At 40.9% G+C, this 25,048-nt stretch overlaps 1 protein-coding gene and 1 long non-coding RNA gene across 3 annotated transcripts in view; both read left to right on the top strand.

The window, feature by feature from the left end:
• The first annotated feature begins 5,565 nt into the window (after positions 1-5,565).
• On the top strand, positions 5,566-16,776 carry LOC123484808. Its single transcript, XR_006658714.1, has 3 exons — positions 5,566-5,672; positions 8,915-8,956; positions 16,747-16,776. It is a non-coding gene; the product is annotated as an uncharacterized LOC123484808 (long non-coding RNA).
• Positions 16,777-17,694: 918 nt separating this feature from the next.
• LOC123484804 (butyrophilin subfamily 1 member A1-like) overlaps positions 17,695-25,048 on the top strand; it is a 35,352-nt gene continuing 27,998 nt past the window's right edge. Inside the window, exon 1 of one of the 2 annotated variants that reach the window (XM_045215563.1) lies at positions 17,695-17,935. In XM_045215563.1, coding sequence (XP_045071498.1) covers positions 17,863-17,935 — 73 coding nt within the window. In that variant the 5' untranslated portion in view covers positions 17,695-17,862. The remainder of the gene's footprint in view (positions 17,936-25,048) is intronic. The other variant, XM_045215564.1, reaches the window with a different exon arrangement.

A 25,048-nucleotide genomic window follows, 5' to 3' on the forward strand; every position in this document is an offset into this window, starting at 1 on the left:
ATAAGTATTTGGTCACCTACAAACAAGCAAGATTTCTGGCTCTCACAGACCTGTAACTTCTTCTTTAAGAGGCTCCTCTGTCCTCCACTCGTTACCTGTATTAATGGCACCTGTTTGAACTTGTTATCAGTATAAAAGACACCTGTATAATAAGTATTTGGTCAATAACAAATGTTTCTCAATACTTTGTTATATACCCTTTGTTGGCAATAACACAGGTCAAACGTTTTCTGTAAGTCTTCACAAGGTTTTCACACACTGTTGCTGGTATTTTGGCCCATTCCTCCATGCAGATCTCCTCTAGAGCAGTGATGTTTTGGGGCTGTCGCTGGGCAACACAGACTTTCAACTCCCTCCAAAGATTGTCTATGGGGTTGAGATCTGGAGACTGGCTAGGCCACTCCAGGACCTTGAAATGCTTCTTATGAAGCCACTCCTTCGTTGCCCGGGCGGTGTGTTTGGGATCATTGTCATGCTGAAAGACCCAGCCACGTTTCATCTTCAATGCCCTTGCTGATGGAAGGAGGTTTTCACTCAAAATCTCACGATACATGGCCCCATTCATTCATTCCTTTACACGGATCAGTCGTCCTGGTCCCTTTGCAGAAAAAACAGCCCCAAAGCATAATGTTTCCACCCCCATGCTTCACAGTAGGTATGGTGTTCTTTGGATGCAACTCAGCATTCTTTGTCCTCCAAACACGACGAGTTGAGTTTTTACCAAAAAGTTCTATTTTGGTTTCATCTGACCATATGACATTCTCCCAATCCTCTTCTGGATCATCCAAATGCACTCTAGCAAACTTCAGATGGGCCTGGACATGTACTGGCTTAAGCAGGGCGACACGTCTGGCACTGCAGGATTTGAGTCCCTGGCGGCGTAGCGTGTTACTGATGGTAGGCTTTGTTACTTTGGTCCCAGCTCTCTGCAGGTCATTCACTAGGTCCCCCTGTGTGGTTCTGGGATTTTTGCTCACCGTTCTTGTCATCATTTTGACCCCACGGGGTGAGACTTGCGTGGAGCCCCAGATCGAGGGAGATTATCAGTGGTCTTGTATGTCTTCCATTTCCTAATAATTGCTCCCACAGTTGATTTCTTCAAACCAAGCTGCTTACCTATTGCAGATTCAGTCTTCCCAGCCTGGTGCAGGTCTACAATTTTGTTTCTGGTGTCCTTTGACAGCTCTTTGGTCTTGGCCATAGTGGAGTTTGGAGTGTGACTGTTTGAGGTTGTGGACAGGTGTCTTTTATACTGATAACAAGTTCAAACAGGTGCCATTAATACAGGTAACGAGTGGAGGACAGAGGAGCCTCTTAAAGAAGAAGTTACAGGTCTGTGAGAGCCAGAAATCTTGCTTGTTTGTAGGTGACCAAATACTTATTTTCCACCATAATTTGCAAATAAATTCATTAAAAATCCTACAATGTGATTTTCTGGATTTCTTTTTCTCAATTTGTCTGTCATAGTTGACGTGTACCTATGATGAAAATCACAGGCCTCTCTCATCTTTTTAAGTGGGAGAACTTGCACAATTGGTGGCTGACTAAATACTTTTTTTCCCCACTGTATATATGATGTTTATATATTATATACAGCTGGTGCTGTGATCCTGGAGAGACCTGTTTATATATGATGTTTATATATTATATACAGCTGGTGCTGTGATCCTGGAGAGACCTGTTTATATATTATATACAGCTGGTGCTGTGATCCTGGAGAGACCTGTTTATATATGATGTTTATATATTATATACAGCTGGTGCTGTGATCCTGGAGAGACCTGTTTATATATGATGTTTATATATTATATACAGCTGGTGCTGTGATCCTGGAGAGACCTGTTTATATATGATGTTTATATATTATATACAGCTGGTGCTGTGATCCTGGAGAGACCTGTTTATATATGATGTTTATATATTATATACAGCTGGTGCTGTGATCCTGGAGAGACCTGTTTATATATGATGTTTATATATTATATACAGCTGGTGCTGTGATCCCGGAGAGACCTGTTTATATATGATGTTTATATATTATATACAGCTGGTGCTGTGATCCTGGAGAGACCTGTTTATATATTATATACAGCTGGTGCTGTGATCCTGGAGAGACCTGTTTATATATGATGTTTATATATTATATACAGCTGGTGCTGTGATCCTGGAGAGCCCTGTTTATATATGATGTTTATATATTATATACAGCTGGTGCTGTGATCCTGGAGAGACCTGTTTATATATGATGTTTATATATTATATACAGCTGGTGCTGTGATCCTGGAGAGACCTGTTTATATATGATGTTTATATATTATATACAGCTGGTGCTGTGATCCTGGAGAGACCTGTTTATATATGATGTTTATATATTATATACAGCTGGTGCTGTGATCCTGGAGAGACCTGTTTATATATGATGTTTATATATTATATACAGCTGGTGCTGTGATCCTGGAGAGCCCTGTTAATATATGATGTTTATACACTGCTCATAAAAATAAAGGGAACACTTAAACAACACAATGTAACTCCAAGTCAATCACACTTCTGTGAAATCAAACTGTCCACTTAGGAAGCAACACTGATTGACAATACATTTCACATGCTGTTGTGCAAATGGAATAGACAACAGGTGGAAATTATAGGCAATTAGCAAGACACCCCCAATAAAGGAGTGGTTCTGCAGGTGGTGTCCACAGACCACTTCTCAGTTCCTATGCTTCCTGGCTGATGTTTTGGTCACTTTTGAATGCTGGCGGTGCTTTCACTCTAGTGGTATCATGAGACGGAGTCTACAACCCACACAAGTGGCTCAGGTAGTGCAGCTCATCCAGGATGGCACATCAATGCGAGCTGTGGCAAGAAGGTTTGCTGTGTCTGTCAGCGTAGTGTCCAGAGCATGGAAGCGCTACCACGAGACAGGCCAGTACATCAGGAGACGTGGAGGAGGCCGTAGGAGGGCAACAACCCAGCAGCAGGACCGCTTACTCCGCCTTTGTGCAAGGAGGAGCAGGAGGAGCACTGCCAGAGCCCTGCAAAATGACCTCCAGCAGGCCACAAATGTGCATGTGTCTGCTCAAACGGTCAGAAACAGACTCCATGAGGGTGGTATGAGGGCCCGACATCCACAGGTGGGGGTTGTGCTTACAGCCCGACACCGTGCAGGACGTTTGGCATTTGCCAGAGAACACCAAGATTGGCAAATTCGCCACTGGTGCCCTGTGCTCTTCACAGATGAAAGCATGTTCACACTGAGCACATGTGACAGACGTGACAGAGTCTGGAGACGCCGTGGAGAACGTTCTGCTGCCTGCAACATCCTCCAGCATGAACGGTTTGGCGGTGGGTCAGTCATGGTGTGGGGTGGCATTTCTTTGGGGGGCCGCACAGCCCTCCATGTGCTCGCCAGAGGTAGCCTGACTGCCATTAGGTACCGAGATGAGATCCTCAGACCCCTTGTGAGACCATATGCTGGTGCGGTTGGCCCTGGGTTCCTCCTAATGCAAGACAATGCTAGACCTCATGTAGCTGGAGTGTGTCAGCAGTTCCTGCAAGAGGAAGGCATTGATGCTATGGACTGGCCCGCCCGTTCCCCAGACCTGAATCCAATTGAGCACATCTGGGACATCATGTCTCGCTCCATCCACCAACGCCACGTTGCACCACAGACTGTCCAGAGTTGGCGGATGTTTTAGTCCAGGTCTGGGAGGAGATCCCTCATGAGACCATCCGCCACCTCATCAGGAGCATGCCCAGGCGTTGTAGGGAGGTCATACAGGCACGTAGAGGCCACACACACTACTGAGCCTCATTTTGACTTGTTTTAAGGACATTACATCTAATTTGGATCAGCCTGTAGTGTGGTTTTCCACTTTAATTTTGAGTGTGACTCCAAATCCAGACCTCCATGGGTTGATACATTTGATTTCCATTGATACTTTTTGTGTGATTTTGTTGTCAGCACATTCAACTATGTAAAGAAAAAAGTATTTAATAAGATTATTTCATTCATTCAGATCTAGGATGTGTTATTTTAGTGTTCCCTTTTTATTTTTTTGAGCAGTGTATATTATATACAGCTGGTGCTGTGATCCTGGAGAGACCTGTTTATATATGATGTTTATATATTATATACAGCTGGTGCTGTGATCCTGGAGAGACCTGTTTATATATGATGTTTATATATTATATACAGCTGGTGCTGTGATCCTGGAGAGACCTGTTTATATATGATGTTTATATATTATATACAGCTGGTGCTGTGATCCTGGAGAGACCTGTTTATACATGATGTTTATATATTATATACAGCTGGTGCTGTGATCCTGGAGAGACCTGTTTATATATGATGTTTATATATTATATACAGATGGTGCTGTGATCCTGGAGAGACCTGTTTATATATGATGTTTATATATTATATACAGCTGGTGCTGTGATCCTGGAGAGACCTGTTTATATATGATGTTTATATATTATATACAGCTGGTGCTGTGATCCTGGAGAGCCCTGTTTATATATGATGTTTATATATTATATACAGCTGGTGCTGTGATCCTGGAGAGACCTGTTTATATATGATGTTTATATATTATATACAGCTGGTGCTGTGATCCTGGAGAGACCTGTTTATATATGATGTTTATATATTATATACAGCTGGTGCTGTGATCCTGGAGAGACCTGTTTATATATGATGTTTATATATTATATACAGCTGGTGCTGTGATCCTGGAGAGACCTGTTTATATATGATGTTTATATATTATATACAGCTGGTGCTGTGATCCTGGAGAGACCTGTTTATATATGATGTTTATATATTATATACAGCTGGTGCTGTGATCCTGGAGATCCCTGTTTATATATTATATACAGCTGGTGCTGTGATCCTGGAGAGACCTGTTTATATATGATGTTTATATATTATATACAGCTGGTGCTGTGATCCTGGAGAGACCTGTTTATACATGTTTATATATTATATACAGCTGGTGCTGTGATCCTGGAGAGACCTGTTTATATATGATGTTTATATATTATATACAGCTGGTGCTGTGATCCTGGAGAGACCTGTTTATATATGATGTTTATATATTATATACAGCTGGTGCTGTGATCCTGGAGAGACCTGTTTATATATGATGTTTATATATTATATACAGCTGGTGCTGTGATCCTGGAGATCCCTGCCCTTCCTGTGACTGAGGGAGATTCAGTGACTCTGCGCTGCAGATATCAGGGAACTCCCTTTAACCTCACAGCTGATTTCTACAAAAATGGATCCCTCATCAGGACTGAGACTACAGGAGAGATGACCATCCCTGCAGTATCCAAGTCAGATGAAGGACTCTACAAGTGTACCAACTCTGAAGGAGAATCACCAGAGAGCTGGATGACTGTGACAGGTGAGACATTATATGTAACTAACCATGAAAATATACTGAACATTTTACATGTATGAACATTATTCTAAATCTGTGTATTTTTCTTGCCATTTCCATCTTTCTCCAGCATCTCCAGTGTTTTAAACTGTTTTCTTTCTCCAACTGCAGATCCAGTGTTGTCCATGTCTCTACCCAGGCTGCTGTGTAGTCTACTAGTGATGTCTCCCTACCTGCTGGTGACCATCATACTGCTGGTGAAATACTGCAGGAGCAGGACTCAAGGTGAGAGCCTGAGTTTATACAGGATCGCCTCATTCCAACAAAATACCTGTTGTAAATCAGAGTTATATAACTAGGACAATACTGCAGTAACTCTGAATGAGTCATGTTTAAAGTGTTGATAACTAGCTCTGATTGAGTCATGTTTAAAGTGTTGATAACTAGCTCTGACTGAGTCATGTTTAAAGCATTGATAACTAGCTCTGATTGAGTCATGTTGTAAAGCATTGATAACTAGCTCTGATTGAGTCATGTTTAAAGTGTTGATAACTAGCTCTGATTGAGTCATGTTTAAAGTGTTGATAACTAGCTCTGATTGAGTCATGTTTAAAGTGTTGATAACTAGCTCTGACTGAGTCATGTTTAAAGTGTTGATAACTAGCTCTGACTGAGTCATGTTTAAAGTGTTGATAACTAGCTCTGACTGAGTCATGTTTAAAGTGTTGATAACTAGCTCTGATTGAGTCATGTTTAAAGTGTTGATAACTAGCTCTGACTGAGTCATGTTGTAAAGTGTTGATAACTAGCTCTGAATGAGTCATGTTTAAAGTGTTGATAACTAGCTCTGATTGAGTCATGTTTAAAGTGTTGATAAGTAGCTCTGAATGAGTCATGTTGTAAAGTGTTGATAACTAGCTCTGACTGAGTCATGTTTAAAGTGTTGATAACTAGCTCTGACTGAGTCATGTTGTAAAGAGTTGATAACTAGCTCTGAATGAGTCATGTTTAAAGTGTTGATAACTAGCTCTGACTGAGTGATGTTGTAAAGTGTTGATAACTAGCTCTGATTGAGTCATGTTTAAAGTGTTGATAACTAGCTCTGACTGAGTCATGTTTAAAGTGTTGATAACTAGCTCTGACTGAGTGATGTTGTAAAGTGTTGATAACTAGCTCTGAGTCATGTTGTAAAGTGTTGATAACTAGCTCTGACTGAGTCATGTTTAAAGTGTTGATAACTAGCTCTGATTGAGTCATGTTTAAAGTGTTGATAACTAGCTCTGACTGAGTGATGTTGTAAAGTGTTGATAACTAGCTCTGACTGAGTCATGTTGTAAAGTGTTGATAACTAGCTCTGACTGAGTCATGTTTAAAGTGTTGATAACTAGCTCTGATTGAGTCATGTTTAAAGTGTTGATAACTAGCTCTGATTGAGTCATGTTTAAAGTGTTGATAACTAGCTCTGAATGAGTCATGTTGTAAAGTGTTGATAACTAGCTCTGAATGAGTCATGTTTAAAGTGTTGATAACTAGCTCTGACTGAGTCATGTTTAAAGTGTTGATAACTAGCTCTGACTGAGTCATGTTTAAAGTGTTGATAACTAGCTCTGATTGAGTCATGTTGTAAAGTGTTGATAACTAGCTCTGACTGAGTCATGTTGTAAAGTGTTGATAACTAGCTCTGACTGAGTCATGTTTAAAGTGTTGATAACTAGCTCTGACTGAGTCATGTTTTAAAGTGTTGATAACTAGCTCTGACTGAGTCATGTTTAAAGTGTTGATAACTAGCTCTGATTGAGTCATGTTTAAAGTGTTGATAACTAGCTCTGAATGAGTCATGTTTAAAGTGTTGATAACTAGCTCTGATTGAGTCATGTTTAAAGTGTTGATAACTAGCTCTGACTGAGTCATGTTTAAAGTGTTGATAACTAGCTCTGACTGAGTCATGTTTAAAGTGTTGATAACTAGCTCTGACTGAGTCATGTTGTAAAGCATTGATAACTAGCTCTGATTGAGTCATGTTTAAAGTGTTGATAACTAGCTCTGATTGAGTCATGTTTAAAGTGTTGATAACTAGCTCTGACTGAGTCATGTTTAAAGTGTTGATAATTAGCTCTGACTGAGTCATGTTTAAAGTGTTGATAACTAGCTCTGACTGAGTCATGTTGTAAAGCATTGATAACTAGCTCTGATTGAGTCATGTTTAAAGTGTTGATAACTAGCTCTGATTGAGTCATGTTTAAAGTGTTGATAACTAGCTCTGACTGAGTCATGTTTAAAGTGTTGATAACTAGCTCTGATTGAACCATGTTTAAAGTGTTGATAACTAGCTCTGATTGAACCATGTTTAAAGTGTTGATAACTAGCTCTGATTGAACCATGTTTAAAGTGTTGATAACTAGCTCTGATTGAACCATGTTTTAAAGTGTTGATAACTAGCTCTGATTGAACCATGTTTAAAGTGTTGATAACTAGCTCTGATTGAACCATGTTTTAATGTGTTGATAACTAGCTCTGACTGAGTCAAGTTTTAAAGTGTTGATAACTAGCTCTGAATGAACCATGTTTTAAAGTGTTGATAACTAGCTCTGATTAAACCATGTTCAAAGTGTTGATAACTAGCTCTGACTGAGTCATGTTTAAAGTGTTGATAACTAGCTCTGATTAAACCATGTTCAAAGTGTTGATAACTAGCTCTGACTGAGTCATGTTTAATGTGTTGATAACTAGCTCTGACTGAGTCATGTTTTAAAGTGTTGATAACTAGCTCTGAATGAACCATGTTTTAAAGTGTTGATAACTAGCTCTATCTTGTTTGAAAGTGTTGATAACTAGCTCTGACTGAGTCATGTTTAAAGTGTTGATAACTAGCTCTGATTAAACCATGTTCAAAGTGTTGATAACTAGCTCTGACTGAGTCATGTTTAATGTGTTGATAACTAGCTCTGACTGAGTCATGTTTTAAAGTGTTGATAACTACCTCTGAGTCATGTTTGAAAGTGTTGATAACTAGCTCTATCGTGTTTGAAAGTGTTGATAACTAGCTCTATCGTGTTTGAAAGTGTTGATAACTAGCTCAGATTGAGTCTTGTTTTAAAGTGTTGATAACTGTGGCTCTGACTGAGTCATGTTTAAAGTGTCAATAACTAGCTCTGATTGAACCATGTTTAAAGTGTTGATAACTAGCTCTGATTGAACCATGTTTTAAAGTGTTGATAACTAGCTCTGATTGAACCATGTTTAAAGTGTTGATAACTAGCTCTGATTAAACCATGTTTTAAAGTGTTGATAACTAGCTCTGATTGAACCATGTTTTAAAGTGTTGATAACTAGCTCTGAATGAGTGATGTTGTAAAGTGTTGATAACTAGCTCTGATTGAACCATGTTTTAATGTGTTGATAACTAGCTCTGAATGAACCATGTTTTAAAGTGTTGATAACTAGCTCTTATTGAACCATGTTTTAAAGTGTTGATAACAGTAGCTCTGAATTAACCATGTTTAAAGTGTTGATAACTGTCTGTTTAGGGGAAACCAGGGTACCCAGGAAGACACACCAAGACCAATTAGGTGAGTTTCTACCTTACAACACAACAGCTGCAGGGGCACAATATGGTATTAACACAGAGTGACCCATAGTATGTTACCGCTTAGGATGGATTAGAGTCAACTACCAAAATATGGTATTAACACAGAGTGACCCATAGTATGTTACTTCTTAGGATGGATTAGAGTCAACTAAATATGGTATTAACACAGAGTGACCCATAGTATGTTACCGCTTAGGATGGATTAGAGTCAACTACCAAAATATGGTATTAACACAGAGTGACCCATAGTATGTTACCCCTTAGGATGGATTAGAGTCAACTACCAAAATATGGTATTAACACAGAGTGACCCATAGTATGTTACCCCTTAGGATGGATTAGAGTCAACTACCAAAATATGGTATTAACACAGAGTGACCCATAGTATGTTACCCCTTAGGATGGATTAGAGTCAACTACCAAAATATGGTATTAACACAGAGTGACCCATAGTATGTTACCCCTTAGGATGGATTAGAGTCAACTACCAAAATATGGTATTAACACAGAGTGACCCATAGTATGTTACCCCTTAGGATGGATTAGAGTCAACTACCAAAATATGGTATTAACACAGAGTGACCCATAGTATGTTACCCCTTAGGATGGATTAGAGTCAACTACCAAAATATGGTATTAACACAGAGTGACCCATAGTATGTTACCGCTTAGGATGGATTAGAGTCAACTACCAAAATATGGTATTAACACAGAGTGACCCATAGTATGTTACCCCTTAGGATGGATTAGAGTCAACTACCAAAATATGGTATTAACACAGAGTGACCCATAGTATGTTACCGCTTAGGATGGATTAGAGTCAACTACCAAAATATGGTATTAACACAGAGTGACCCATAGTATGTTACCCCTTAGGATGGATTAGAGTCAACTACCAAAATATGGTATTAACTCAGAGTGACCCATAGTATGTTACCGCTTAGAATGGATTAGAGTCAACTACCAAAATATGGTATTAACACAGAGTGACCCATAGTATGTTACCGCTTAGGATGGATTAGAGTCAACTACCAAAATATGGTATTAACACAGAGTGACCCATAGTATGTTACCGCTTAGGATGGATTAGAGTCAACTACCAAAATATGGTATTAACACAGAGTGACCCATAGTATGTTACCGCTTAGGATGGATTAGAGTCAACTACCAAAATATGGTATTAACACAGAGTGACCCATAGTATGTTACCGCTTAGGATGGATTAGAGTCAACTACCAAAATATGGTATTAACACAGAGTGACCCATAGTATGTTACCGCTTAGGATGGATTAGAGTCAACTACCAAAATATGGTATTAACACAGAGTGACCCATAGTATGTTACCCCTTAGGATGGATTAGAGTCAACTACCAAAATATGGTATTAACTCAGAGTGACCCATAGTATGTTACCGCTTAGGATGGATTAGAGTCAACTACCAAAATATGGTATTAACACAGAGTGACCCATAGTATGTTACCGCTTAGGATGGATTAGAGTCAACTACCAAAATATGGTATTAACACAGAGTGACCCATAGTATGTTACCGCTTAGGATGGATTAGAGTCAACTACCAAAATATGGTATTAACACAGAGTGACCCATAGTATGTTACCGCTTAGGATGGATTAGAGTCAACTACCAAAATATGGTATTAACACAGAGTGACCCATAGTATGTTACCGCTTAGGATGGATTAGAGTCAACTACCAAAATATGGTATTAACACAGAGTGACCCATAGTATGTTACCCCTTAGGATGGATTAGAGTCAACTACCAAAATATGGTATTAACACAGAGTGACCCATAGTATGTTACCGCTTATTATGGATTAGAGTCAACTACCAAAATATGGTATTAACACAGAGTGACCCATAGTATGTTACCGCTTAGGATGGATTAGAGTCAACTACCAAAATATGGTATTAACACAGAGTGACCCATAGTATGTTACCGCTTAGGATGGATTAGAGTCAACTACCAAAATATGGTATTAACACAGAGTGACCCATAGTATGTTACCGCTTAGGATGGATTAGAGTCAACTACCAAAATATGGTATTAACACAGAGTGACCCATAGTATGTTACCCCTTAGGATGGATTAGAGTCAACTACCAAAATATGGTATTAACACAGAGTGACCCATAGTATGTTACCCCTTAGGATGGATTAGAGTCAACTACCAAAATATGGTATTAACACAGAGTGACCCATAGTATGTTACCGCTTAGGATGGATTAGAGTCAACTACCAAAATATGGTATTAACACAGAGTGACCCATAGTATGTTACCGCTTAGGATGGATTAGAGTCAACTACCAAAATATGGTATTAACACAGAGTGACCCATAGTATGTTACCGCTTAGGATGGATTAGAGTCAACTACCAAAATATGGTATTAACACAGAGTGACCCATAGTATGTTACCCCTTAGGATGGATTAGAGTCAACTACCAAAATATGGTATTAACTCAGAGTGACCCATAGTATGTTACCGCTTAGGATGGATTAGAGTCAACTACCAAAATATGGTATTAACACAGAGTGACCCATAGTATGTTACTGCTTAGGATGGATTAGAGTCAACTACCAAAATATGGTATTAACACAGAGTGACCCATAGTATGTTACCGCTTAGGATGGATTAGAGTCAACTACCAAAATATGGTATTAACACAGAGTGACCCATAGTATGTTACCGCTTAGGATGGATTAGAGTCAACTACCAAAATATGGTATTAACACAGAGTGACCCATAGTATGTTACCGCTTAGGATGGATTAGAGTCAACTACCAAAATATGGTATTAACACAGAGTGACCCATAGTATGTTACCGCTTAGGATGGATTAGAGTCAACTACCAAAATATGGTATTAACACAGAGTGACCCATAGTATGTTACCCCTTAGGATGGATTAGAGTCAACTACCAAAATATGGTATTAACACAGAGTGACCCATAGTATGTTACCGCTTATTATGGATTAGAGTCAACTACCAAAATATGGTATTAACACAGAGTGACCCATAGTATGTTACCGCTTAGGATGGATTAGAGTCAACTACCAAAATATGGTATTAACACAGAGTGACCCATAGTATGTTACCGCTTAGGATGGATTAGAGTCAACTACCAAAATATGGTATTAACACAGAGTGACCCATAGTATGTTACCCCTTAGGATGGATTAGAGTCAACTACCAAAATATGGTATTAACACAGAGTGACCCATAGTATGTTACCCCTTAGGATGGATTAGAGTCAACTACCAAAATATGGTATTAACACAGAGTGACCCATAGTATGTTACCCCTTAGGATGGATTAGAGTCAACTACCAAAATATGGTATTAACACAGAGTGACCCATAGTATGTTACCGCTTAGGATGGATTAGAGTCAACTACCAAAATATGGTATTAACACAGAGTGACCCATAGTATGTTACCGCTTAGGATGGATTAGAGTCAACTACCAAAATATGGTATTAACACAGAGTGACCCATAGTATGTTACCGCTTAGGATGGATTAGAGTCAACTACCAAAATATGGTATTAACACAGAGTGACCCATAGTATGTTACCGCTTAGGATGGATTAGAGTCAACTACCAAAATATGGTATTAACACAGAGTGACCCATAGTATGTTACCCCTTAGGATGGATTAGAGTCAACTACCAAAATATGGTATTAACACAGAGTGACCCATAGTATGTTACCCCTTAGGATGGATTAGAGTCAACTACCAAAATATGGTATTAACACAGAGTGACCCATAGTATGTTACCCCTTAGGATGGATTAGAGTCAACTACCAAAATATGGTATTAACACAGAGTGACCCATAGTATGTTACCGCTTAGGATGGATTAGAGTCAACTACCAAAATATGGTATTAACACAGAGTGACCCATAGTATGTTACCGCTTAGGATGGATTAGAGTCAACTACCAAAATATGGTATTAACACAGAGTGACCCATAGTATGTTACCGCTTAGGATGGATTAGAGTCAACTACCAAAATATGGTATTAACACAGAGTGACCCATAGTATGTTACCGCTTAGGATGGATTAGAGTCAACTACCAAAATATGGTATTAACACAGAGTGACCCATAGTATGTTACCCCTTAGGATGGATTAGAGTCAACTACCAAAATATGGTATTAACTCAGAGTGACCCATAGTATGTTACCGCTTAGGATGGATTAGAGTCAACTACCAAAATATGGTATTAACACAGAGTGACCCATAGTATGTACCCCTTAGGATGGATTAGAGTCAACTACCAAAATATGGAATGTAACTGATATAAATTCATGCATTTAGCAGTAAATAGCCTGGGTATTGATAAGGAGTAAATAGCCCTGCTATTGATATGGGAGAGCTGGACATAAGGAGTAAATAGCCCTGGTATTGATATGGGAGAGCTGGACATAAGGAGTAAATAGCCCTGGTATTGATATGTGAGAGCTGGACATAAGGAGTAAATAGCCCAGGTATTGATATGGGAGAGCTGGACATAAGGAGTAAATAGCCCTGGTATTGATATGGGAGAGCTGGTCATAAGGACTAAATAGCCCTGGTATTGATATGGGAGAGCTGGACATAAGGAGTAAATAGCCCTGGTATTGATATGGGAGAGCTGGACATAAGGAGTAAATAGCCCTGGTATTGATATGGGAGAGCTGGAAATAAGGAGTAAATAGCCCTGGTATTGATATGGGAGAGCTGGACATAAGGAGTAAATAGCCCTGGTATTGATATGGGAGAGCTAGACTTAAGTAGTAAATAGCCCTGGTATTGATATGGGAGAGCTGGACATAAGGAGTAAATAGCCCTGGTATTGATATGGGAGAGCTGGACATAAGGAGTAAATAGCCCTGGTATTGATATGGGAGAGCTGGACATAAGGAGTAAATAGCCCTGGTATTGATATGGGAGAGCTGGACATAAGGAGTAAATAGCCCTGGTATTGATATGGGAGAGCTGGACATAAGGAGTAAATAGCCCTGGTATTGATATGGGAGAGCTGGACATAAGGAGTAAATAGCCCTGGTATTGATATGGGAGAGCTGGACATAAGGAGTAAATAGCCCAGGTATTGATATGGGAGAGCTGGACATAAGGAGTAAATAGCCCTGGTATTGATATGGGAGAGCTGGACATAAGGAGTAAATAGCCCTGGTATTGATATGGGAGAGCTGGACATAAGGAGTAAATAGCCCTGGTATTGATATGGGAGAGCTGGACATAAGTAGTAAATAGCCCTGGTATTGATATGGGAGAGCTGGACATAGGGAGTAAATAGCCCTGGTATTGATATGGGAGAGCTGGACATAAGTAGTAAATAGCCCTGGTATTGATATGGGAGAGCTGGAAATAAGGAGTAAATAGCCCTGGTATTGATATGGGAGAGCTGGACATAAGTAGTAAATAGCCCTGGTATTGATATGGGAGAGCTGGATATAAGGAGTAAATAGCCCTGGTATTGATATGGGAGAGCTGGACATAAGGAGTAAATAGCCCTGGTATTGATATGGGAGAGCTGGACATAAGGAGTAAATAGCCCTGGTATTGATATGGGAGAGCTGGACATAAGGAGTAAATAGCCCTGGTATTGATATGGGAGAGCTGGACATAAGGAGTAAATAGCCCTGGTATTGATATTGGAGAGATGGACATAAGGAGTAAATAGCCCTGGTATTGATATGGGAGAGCTGGACTTAAGGACTAAATAGCCCTGGTATTGATATGGGAGAGATGGACATAAGGAGTAAATAGCCCTGGTATTGATCTGGGAGAGCTGGACATAAGGAGTAAATAGCCCTGGTATTGATATGGGAGAGCTGGACATAAGGAGTAAATAGCCCTGGTATTGATATGGGAGAGCTGGACATAAGGAGTAAATAGCCCTGGTATTGATATGGGAGAGCTGGACATAAGGAGTAAATAGCCCTGGTATTGATATGGGAGAGCTGGACATAAGGAGTAAATAGCCCTGGTATTGATATGGGAGAGCTGGACATAAGGAGTAAATAGCCCTGGTATTGATATGGGAGAGCTGGACATAAGGAGTAAATAGCCCTGGTATTGATATGGGAGAGCTGGACATAAGGAGTAAATAGCCCTGCTATTGATATGGGAGAGCTGGACATAAATAAGGAGTAAATAGCCCTGGTATTGATATGGGAGAGCTGGACATAAGGAGTAAATAGCCCTGGTATTGATATGGGAGAGCTGGACATAAGGAGTAAATAGCCCTGGTATTGATATGGGAGAGCTGGTCATAAGGAGTAAATAGCCCTGGTATTGATATGGGAGAGCTGGAAATAAGGAGTATATAGCCCTGGTATTGATATGGGAGAGCTGGACATAAGGAGTAAATAGCCCAGGTATTGATATGGGAGAGCTGGACATAAGGAGTAAATAGCCCTGGTATTGATATGGGAGAGCTGGTCATAAGGACTAAATAGCCCTGGTATTGATATGGGAGAGCTGGACATAAGGAGTAAATAGCCCTGGTATTGATATGGGAGAGCTGGACATAAGTAGTAAATAGCCCTGGTATTGATATGGGAGAGCTGGACATAAGGAGTAAATAGCCCTGGTATTGATATGGGAGAGCTGGACATAAGGAGTAAATAGCCCTGGTATTGATATGGGAGAGCTGGATATAAGGAGTAAATAGCCCTGGTATTGATATGGGAGAGCTGGACATAAGGAGTAAATAGCCCTGGTATTGATATGGGAGAGCTGGATATAAGGAGTAAATAGCCCTGGTATTGATATGGGAGAGCTGGACATAAGGAGTAAATAGCCCTGGTATTTATATGGGAGAGCTGGACATAAGGAGTAAATAGCCCTGGTATTGATATGGGAGAGCTAGACTTAAGGACTAAATAGCCCTGGTATTGATATGGGAGAGCTGGACATAAGGACTAAATAGCCCTGGTATTGATATGGGAGAGCTGGACATAAGGAGTAAATAGCCCTGGTATTGATATGGGAGAGCTGGACATAAGGAGTAAATAGCCCTGGTATTGATATGGGAGAGCTGGACATAAGGAGTAAATAGCCCTGGTATTGATATGGGAGAGCTGGACATAAGGAGTAAATAGCCCAGGTATTGATATGGGAGAGCTGGACATAAGGAGTAAATAGCCCTGGTATTGATATGGGAGAGCTGGACACAAGGAGTAAATAGCCCAGGTATTGATATGGGAGAGCTGGATATAAGGAGTAAATAGCCCTGGTATTGATATGGGAGAGCTGGACATAAGGAGTAAATAGCCCTGGTATTGATATGGGAGAGCTGGACATAAGGAGTAAATAGCCCTGGTATTGATATGGGAGAGCTGGACATAAGGAGTAAATAGCCCTGGTATTGATATGGGAGAGCTGGTCATAAGGAGTAAATAGCCCTGGTATTGATATGGGAGAGCTGGACATAAGGAGTAAATAGCCCTGGTATTGATATGAGAGAGCTGGACATAAGGAGTAAATAGCCCTGGTATTGATATGGGAGAGCTGGACTTAAGGAGTAAATAGCCCTGGTATTGATATGGGAGAGCTGGACTTAAGGAGTAAATAGCCTGCTATTGATATGGGAGAGCTGGACATTCATTGGAAATAATTTGATAGGATTCTAAGTAGCACAGTCTTGACTAGTAAATCATCTGATATGATTTCAATTTCTAAGTGGTACTGTATTGGATAAGTAAATACATGACCAATCTGATGAACTACTTCTGTGTTGAACAGGTGATCGTGTTGAAGAAGAGTGAGGCTGAGATCACTTGATCACCATAACAACCATCAGAATGGAACTCATTGGATTCTAATATAGAACTGTGAGACACAATGCTGTATGTTTTTACATTTTACCTCCATTTGATCAAATGTGATATATTAACTGCTAGATGTATTTTTCTTATTTGAATGTGTTTTAATATATTGTGTGTTGTATTATTCATTCAATAGCTGTCCTTTAACAGCAGTCATATACTGGTCATATACTGTATAGCATTATGGTTGATACATTATTAATGCCTTAACTTTTCATGTCTAAACAGATAAACTGATAGGTGTTATGGTTCAGACATTATTGTTACAGGTTCAGTATAATGTTATACCGTTACATGTTACAGAGTTAGAAAACATACAGGAGAGGAGAATTCAATTATTATAATGATTTTCTTTATTTTCCCATTTTGGTCTATAGTAGTTCAGCATTATTTTATTTTATTTAAACATGAAACTAATGTTGCCCTTTTGTTTCATTGTGGTCGTTTTGTGCAAAACCATTATTTTTCAATTAATCATCTAGGGAAGATATTGCTTTTGTCTTTGTAGCATTCTTTGTAGCATATAGAATGAAATAAATGATTTTCCTCAATCATGTAGCCTGTTTTTTAATTTGTTCTTAATGACATTAAAATCACTCCGTGTTTAATTTCACTCACTTTCCTTCATGTATCTTCTAAATGCTCCATTCCAGGTTGAGTATATTTCTAATATTGAACATCGCAAGTTGTTACTAGTTGAAATATTTACTACAGCCTACATTTATTTCATGATTGCCATTAGTTGACGGATGTGTTTTAGGACATTTGACATGAAGGTAGTTTCCATATCAGAACACTAGATGGAGCAAGATATCGCGAGATGAGATGCAACAAGAAGTACAGGAAGTGAAAGTAAAGTGTGAAACTCCACCACCCTTTCCGACGTTATTTCCTGGAACAGACGCCATGTTACATTCTGTTCGTTGCCAAATTAGCTTTTCTACTGTTTTAGTTAATTTTCTAAACTCCTAACAGTTTTATTCAGCAGTTACAAACAGCTTTACCTTGGAGTCACACTTATTTTGTTAGTGAAATGAAGACCTTTCCGACCTCGGCGGCCTGGTGTTTCTGGATTCTGTACATCAGTGTTTCTTTGAAAACGACAGGTAGGCCTCAACATTATTCCTTCGTTATTTAGCCTATAGGCTATTTTATTATCGGAACATAATCTTAATAAGAAAGCCCAGAAACGGGGCGAATTCAAGTGCAGGCTCAAAACCGAGTGCGGGAAGTCTACGATGTCTCATCGTCTGTGCGTTGTTGTCTGATCAGACAGGGCTTGTAGTCTGGGGTGTGGTGGTGCCATAGGGTGGTGTCCGGGGCAGACAAACTATTTTACTTCGATATGGGGTTTCTGGTGCCATAGCAGTCTGGGGTGTGGTGGTGCCATAGCAGTCTGGGGTGTGGTGGTACCGTAGCAGTCTGGGGTGTGGTGGTACCGTAGCAGTCTGGGGTGTGGTGGTACCGTAGCAGTCTGGGGTGTGGTGGTGCCATAGGGTGGTGTCCGTGGCAGACAAACTATTTTACTTCGATATGGAAGTGACTGTTTCGTAGCAGGTTAGGAGAAGTTACAAAAGTAGGTTAGGAGAATTAGTTAAGTTTAGGGTTAGTGAAAATACTCTCCTAAATTGTTACGGAAATCGTAGCTGTATGGAAGTGGGGTGAAAATAGTGTCCGTCCGCGGCAAAGTAGAGGGTGGCGAAAACTGTTGGGCTGAAGGAAGTGTAGCCATGTTCACGACTAAAAAGAGAAGACGTTTTATGATCTGAATTGAAGAGATACAAAGAATTCAGATCGTAAAACGTCTTCTCTTTTTAGTCATAAATATGGCTAAAACCAAGGAAGTGTGGACTCACCAGGTCGAAATAATTCAGGTTAGGTTTGGGAACTGTTAAGTATACTTTAGTGAGTGTTAAGATTAGGGTAATGCCCATGGAGATAGAGGACTCATCTTCATATCTGTGCCATTATAGCGTCTGGTCAACAGCAAAAGAAGAAGGCTGCAGAAGGCTGCAGCACGGGTACTGATCAAGAGAGACAGAGAGCACACATTACACCGGTTTTAAGGTCTCTGCCCATCACCACCACCACCACACCGTCACCACTGGCTGCCTGTGTTACCAGACGGAGAGCACACATTACACCGGTTTTAAGGTCTCTGCACTGGCTGCCTGTGTTTTAGAATTTATTTTCCGGGCTTGCTTGCCATTGGCACCTGTCCAATTGACCATTTTTGTAAGGGAATTGGACAGTTTTAACCATGTTTTGAGATTATCCAGTGTTTTCAGTTAAACAGGCCTATTACAGAGATCTACCAGACAGTTGATAGGTCAATAGGGTCAAACCACAGTCTCTTGAAATATGGATATTGCACATATCAATATCACAATTTTGATCTGAATTCAATTAATTGTACAGCCTTGCTACTAAATCCAAATTGTAAAGCTAATCAATAGCAAAACACCTAGCAGTCAAAGCTGAACTAGGCGTGGCCAGGCTTCATCCAATCCTAACGTCCCCCACCAGTCAAACGTCCCCCACCAGTCAAAGCTGAACTAGGCATGGCCAGGCTTCATCCAATCCTAACGTCCCCCAGCAGTCAAACCAAACCAAATACATTGGACACCAATCTCTCTGGACCGTACAGTTAACGGAAATGCTTTGAAAATTACACCAGCAAAGTCTTGGTAGGCTACAGTATTTGGAGTTAGGTTGGATATAGTTGGATATAGTCATGGTTGGCCACAGTATTTGGAGTTAGGTTGGATATAGTCATGGTAGGCTACAGTATTTGGAGTTGGGTTGGATATAGTTGGATATAGTCATGGTAGGCTACAGTATTTGGAGTTGGGTTGGATATAGTCATGGTAGGCTACAGTATTTGGAGTTGGGTTGGATATAGTTGGATATAGTCATGGTAGGCTACAGTATTTGGAGTTAGGTTGGATATAGTCATGGTAGGCTACAGTATTTGGAGTTGGGTTGGATATAGTCATGGTAGGCTACAGTATTTGGAGTTGGGTTGGATATAGTCATGGTAGGCCACAGTATTTGGAGTTAGGTTGGATATAGTCATGGTAGGCTACAGTATTTGGAGTTGGGTTGGATATAGTCATGGTAGGCTTCAGTATTTGGAGTTGGGTTGGATATAGTTGGATATAGTCATGGTAGGCTACAGTATTTGGAGTTAGGTTGGATATAGTCTTGGTAGGCCACAGTATTTGGAGTTAGGTTGGATATAGTTGGATATAGTCATGGTAGGCTCCAGTATTTGGAGTTGGGTTGGATATAGTTGGATATAGTCTTGGTAGGCCACAGTATTTGGAGTTAGGTTGGATATAGTTGGATATAGTCATGGTAGGCCACAGTATTTGGAGTTGGGTTGGATATAGTCATGGTAGGCTACAGTATTTGGAGTTGGGTTGGATATAGTCATGGTTGGCCACAGTATTTGGAGTTAGGTTGGATATAGTTGGATATAGTCTTGGTAGGCCACAGTATTTGGAGTTGGGTTGGATATAGTCATGGTAGGCTACAGTATTTGGAGTTGGGTTGGATATAGTTGGATATAGTCTTGGTAGGCCACAGTATTTGGAGTTAGGTTGGATATAGTTGGATATAGTCATGGTAGGCTACAGTATTTGGAGTTGGGTTGGATATAGTCATTGTAGTGGCTTCTTTTCCTCTTTACCATAGCCACTGCCCTAGCCTGAAGCGGGGTTGTTTCGGACGCATACAGTCCACACTCAACGTTTCCAAACGGCCAAACATTCAATGAGATCCAGGGATATAGTGCAACAAAAAAAAATTATTCTTCTTATCTAACAAAAAGTATTCTCCAATCAACATAAAGCAGAGATTACTTGAAATGCAAATACATAATATAATATGACCTGTCTGTCTGTATTTCTGTATGTCTATATGGTCAAAAAACTATACCGCTCCCGCATCTAGCAAGGACTCCTCCCCGAAGGCCCAACTTCCTGCCTTTATACTAACACAATTAACACAGTACAATGAATGGGCAAGAGGGGGGGCCAAAAACTGAGTTACACTAATAACAAATGAATATATCTCAATCCGGTAAATAAATCATAAAGGTACGTACCTAATATTTCATCATATACATTAATATTTAATATATTTACACAAATGTACATGGAGCTCAGTATGTTCAGTCTTTTATACAAAATATGCCCAAATCGGCTCTAACATACCGGCCCCTAATTGTTGACTGCACTGAATGCACAACAATTACTTAATATTCAAGCGTAGAGCCAATACAAAACCATTCTATACTAGAGCACCATTACAGTTCATAGCTATATACAAATATACAAGGTGCCATATAGGAAAATAGTCCATAGATCTCAGTCTGAGTTGAAGTGTAAAGGTGTTCAACTTCCAAAAAATGTCAAGAGTTTGACGTCCAAAAAATGTATGACATCAAAGAATGTAAGAGTACGACATCAACGAATCAGAGGTGCACGTGATTCAAAGATGGAGCACTGTGTGTGTGTGTGTGTCTCACTTCGTCGCCTCAAGGAGCAGACAGAGTTTATTGATAGGTCTCTGTAAGATATTGGTCTTAGTCTTAACCATGACGCTCCGGACAAGACCTTTGGCCCCTGGCAAAGCCTTCACCACACGCCCCATTAGCCAAGAGTTCCTTGGGGCGGTGTCATCGACGATGACCACAAGGTCACCAGGACTGAAGTTTCTCTTAGTTTTGTTCCACTTGTTCCGCTCCTGCATAAGTGGAAGATACTCCCTGATCCATCTCTTCCAGAAGAGGTCAGTGATATATTGTACTTGCTTCCATCTCCTTCGTGAGTATAGGTCACTTCTCTGGAATAGTCCTGGTGGCAGGACTGGCTTTGCTTTCAGATGAAGCAGATGGTTCGGAGTCAGGGGTTCTAGATCGTTAGGGTCATTTGTTACAGTAGTGATTGGTCTGTCGTTCATAATCGCCTCAACTTCACACAAGGCTGTCTGCAAAGCCTCATCATCCAGTACTTGCTCTTTAAGGACTGAATAGAGGATCTTTTTCACCAGTCGGATCAACCTCTCCCATACCCCCCATGGTGGGCTCCAGAGGGAGGGTTGAATGACCATGTCACTCCTTCCTTCAGTAATTTATTTTGAATCTTGTTGTGATCCAGCTCTTTCAGAGCTTCTCCTAGCTCTCTGTGTGTTCCAACAAAGTTGGTGCCATTGTCTGTTCTGATACTTGTTACTGGGCCCCTTCGACAGATGAACCTGCGCAGGGCATTGATGCAGGAATCAGTATCCAGATAACTAGCAACTTCTAGATGGACAGCTCGACTCACAAGGCAAGTAAAGATCACACCATACCGCTTCACATGAACGCGGCCTCGCTTCACCTCTATGGGGCCAAAGTAATCTATGCCCACATGGGTGAAAGGCGGCAAATCAGGTGCTACCCGATCTTGTGGAAGGTCAGCCATCTTCTGTTCCCCAGCTCTAGCTTGCATCCGCCTGCAGAAGACACAGCTCTTAAGGATCTTCCTTGCTAAGGAGTTGGCACAGGGTATCCAATATCGCTGGCGAAGTCTAGAAAGCATGTGACCTCTCCCAGAGTGGCCAACCTGCTCATGGATGTGGAGTAAGATCAGTCTGGAGATGTAGGAGTCTTTGGGCAGGATCATAGGATTCTTTAGTTCCGTAGGGCATAGCAGCTTTGCTTAACCTTCCTCCTACTCTCAGAATGCCATTGTCAACTATTGGATCAAGCTTACAGATTGAGCCGCTTCTCTTGGCACATTGTTTTCCTTTTACAACTAGTGCAATTTCTTGTTTAAAGTGCTGTCGTTGCTCAAATCGAATGATGACCTTTTCTGCTTCATCTAGGTCATCTACAGACAGACTTTCTTTTCCAAACGTCAGTTTGAACTTGTCAATTTGTTCCTTCAGTGAGTTTGTCAGACTCTGATCTGATCCTGGATCAGTTTGGGTGAGAACTTTCCTTTTCTGGCTTAACTGTAGTAGAAGTCTCTTCAGTTTCAGCATCCAGGCAACTGCTTTCTTCAAGCTGTTCCATGTTGAATAGTACTCAATCAGTTTGCTGGTCGGACTCTTTTCTTCCACACATGTACTGTTTACGATGACGTCTTTTCTCACCTCTGGATCATCTGGAGGGATGGAGCCAAGCTCCTCTGGGACTTTTGGCCATTGTGTTTCTGTTTTCTCCAGGAATTCTGGTCCTTTGCGCCATCTCTTTGAGTTCAGGAAAGTTTCAACATGTAATCCTCTTGAGGCATCATCGGCTGGGTTGTGTTTGGAGTTCAAATACCTCCACTGTTTTGCTTTCGATAGGTCACGGATCATAGCAACCCTATTAGCCACAAAAGTATGGAATCTCTTGGTATCGTTGCGGATGTATTTTAGCACCGACTGGCTGTCTGTCCAGAAAGTTGACTCCTCAAGTTCAATCTGGAGCTCCAACCTTAACATCCTGTCCACTCGCACTGCCAATGTTGCTGCAGCAAGTTCCAGTCTGGGGATCGTCATCTGCTTGAGTGGAGTCACCCTTGATTTCCCCAGTATGAATGCGATGTGGACCTTTTCCATAACGTTTGTGAACCTAAGGTAGCTTGCCGTGCCATAACCTTGTTCACTTGCATCACCGAAGTGATGCAGCTGTGCGGTCTTGATTTGACCAAAGTTCTCCGGCATCATACACCTGTTGATCTGGAATCTGGAGAGCTGGTCCAGCTCTGAGAGCCATCTCTTCCATGAAATAGAGTGTTCTTCAGGGATGACTTCGTCCCATCCACACTTTAGCTTGCAGAGCACTTGAAGAATTTGCTTTGCCTTTAATACGAATGGGGCGAGGAAACCTAATGGATCATAAATAGAGCTGACAGTTGAGAGAATACCTCTTCTTGTAAGGGGTCTGTTCTTGACAGTGACCTGGAAGTTAAACACATCCCTTTCAATGTTCCATCGGATTCCAAGTGCTCTTTCAACAGGCAGCTTTTCTCTGTCCAGGTCCAGTTCTTTTATCTGCTTGGCTTTGTGTTCATCAGGGATAGAAGCTAGTACAGTGCGGCTGTTGCTGACCCACTTGGTCAATTTGAACCCACCTTGAGAGCACACATCCCTGAGGTTTCTTGTGAGAGCTATGGCTTGTTCTTCTGTGGCCACTGACTTGAGGCAGTCATCAACATAGAAGTTGGACTTGACTGTTTGAATCACCTCTTCATCGTACCCCTCACAGTTGTCTTCTGCAGTCTTTCGCAGTGCAAAGTTTGCACAACTTGGAGAGGATATAGCACCGAAAAGATGTACTGTCATTCTGTACTCCTCCAATCTTTTGTTAGTATCTCCATCCGGCCACCATAGGAATCGCAGGAAGTCTAAGTCATCTTCATGGACACGTACTTGATGGAACATTCCTTCGATGTCTGCCATCATGGCAATGTGCTCTTGCCGAAATCTTAGCAAGACTCCTATAAGCGTGTTTGCCAGGTCAGGGCCTTGAAGGAGTTCACTGTTAAGAGATGTACCTTTATAGGATGATGAACAGTCAAACACCACTCGTATCGTTCCTTTGCGCTTCCATATGCAGACAACTACGGACCAGATCCTTGGGCTGACCAGAGGTGTATTGTTCCAGGTAATAGAGCCTATCCTGGTGACTGCTTGTCTTATCTTCTATACCATGCTCAAATGCACGCATGAATGGCCTAAAGTTTAGAGGATCACCGTCAAACATAGGTATCTCCCTAACAGGGAGTGTGGCTTGTTTGTGCTGTAGTACAAGGAGGTCAGCAATTTCATTCTGCCTTTGCATGACAGTAGAGAGGTTATCATGGCTGGTATTATGGCTGATACCCGCAGTGTTGATTCTGTGTCGATTGCTAGACCTTGCTGTTGGCTGCTGAAGAGTGTGGTTTACGACTGTTTTCGGAATAGGGTTTGATGGCTTTGTGGTCGGTTGTTGTAAAACTCTTTGTAGTGGGGTCTTTGGAACTGCACCTAATGCAGCAAACTCAACAGGTGATGGTTCAGGTTCCACATAGACCTCTGGTTCCTGTTTCTCAAAATAAGAGTTCATTCCATCTTCTTGGCTTAGTAAATGGGCTGCCACAGAATGGGATTGAGAAGTTGACTCGGTACTCTCCAGGACCTTCAGTTTGGCATTATATGCTGCTATGTCCGTTTCCAGTGCCATTTTTCCATCCTAACATTCAGTT

Source organism: Coregonus clupeaformis, unplaced genomic scaffold, assembly GCF_020615455.1.
Source record: "Coregonus clupeaformis isolate EN_2021a unplaced genomic scaffold, ASM2061545v1 scaf0473, whole genome shotgun sequence".
In the NCBI taxonomy this organism is placed as follows: Eukaryota; Metazoa; Chordata; class Actinopteri; order Salmoniformes; family Salmonidae; genus Coregonus; species Coregonus clupeaformis.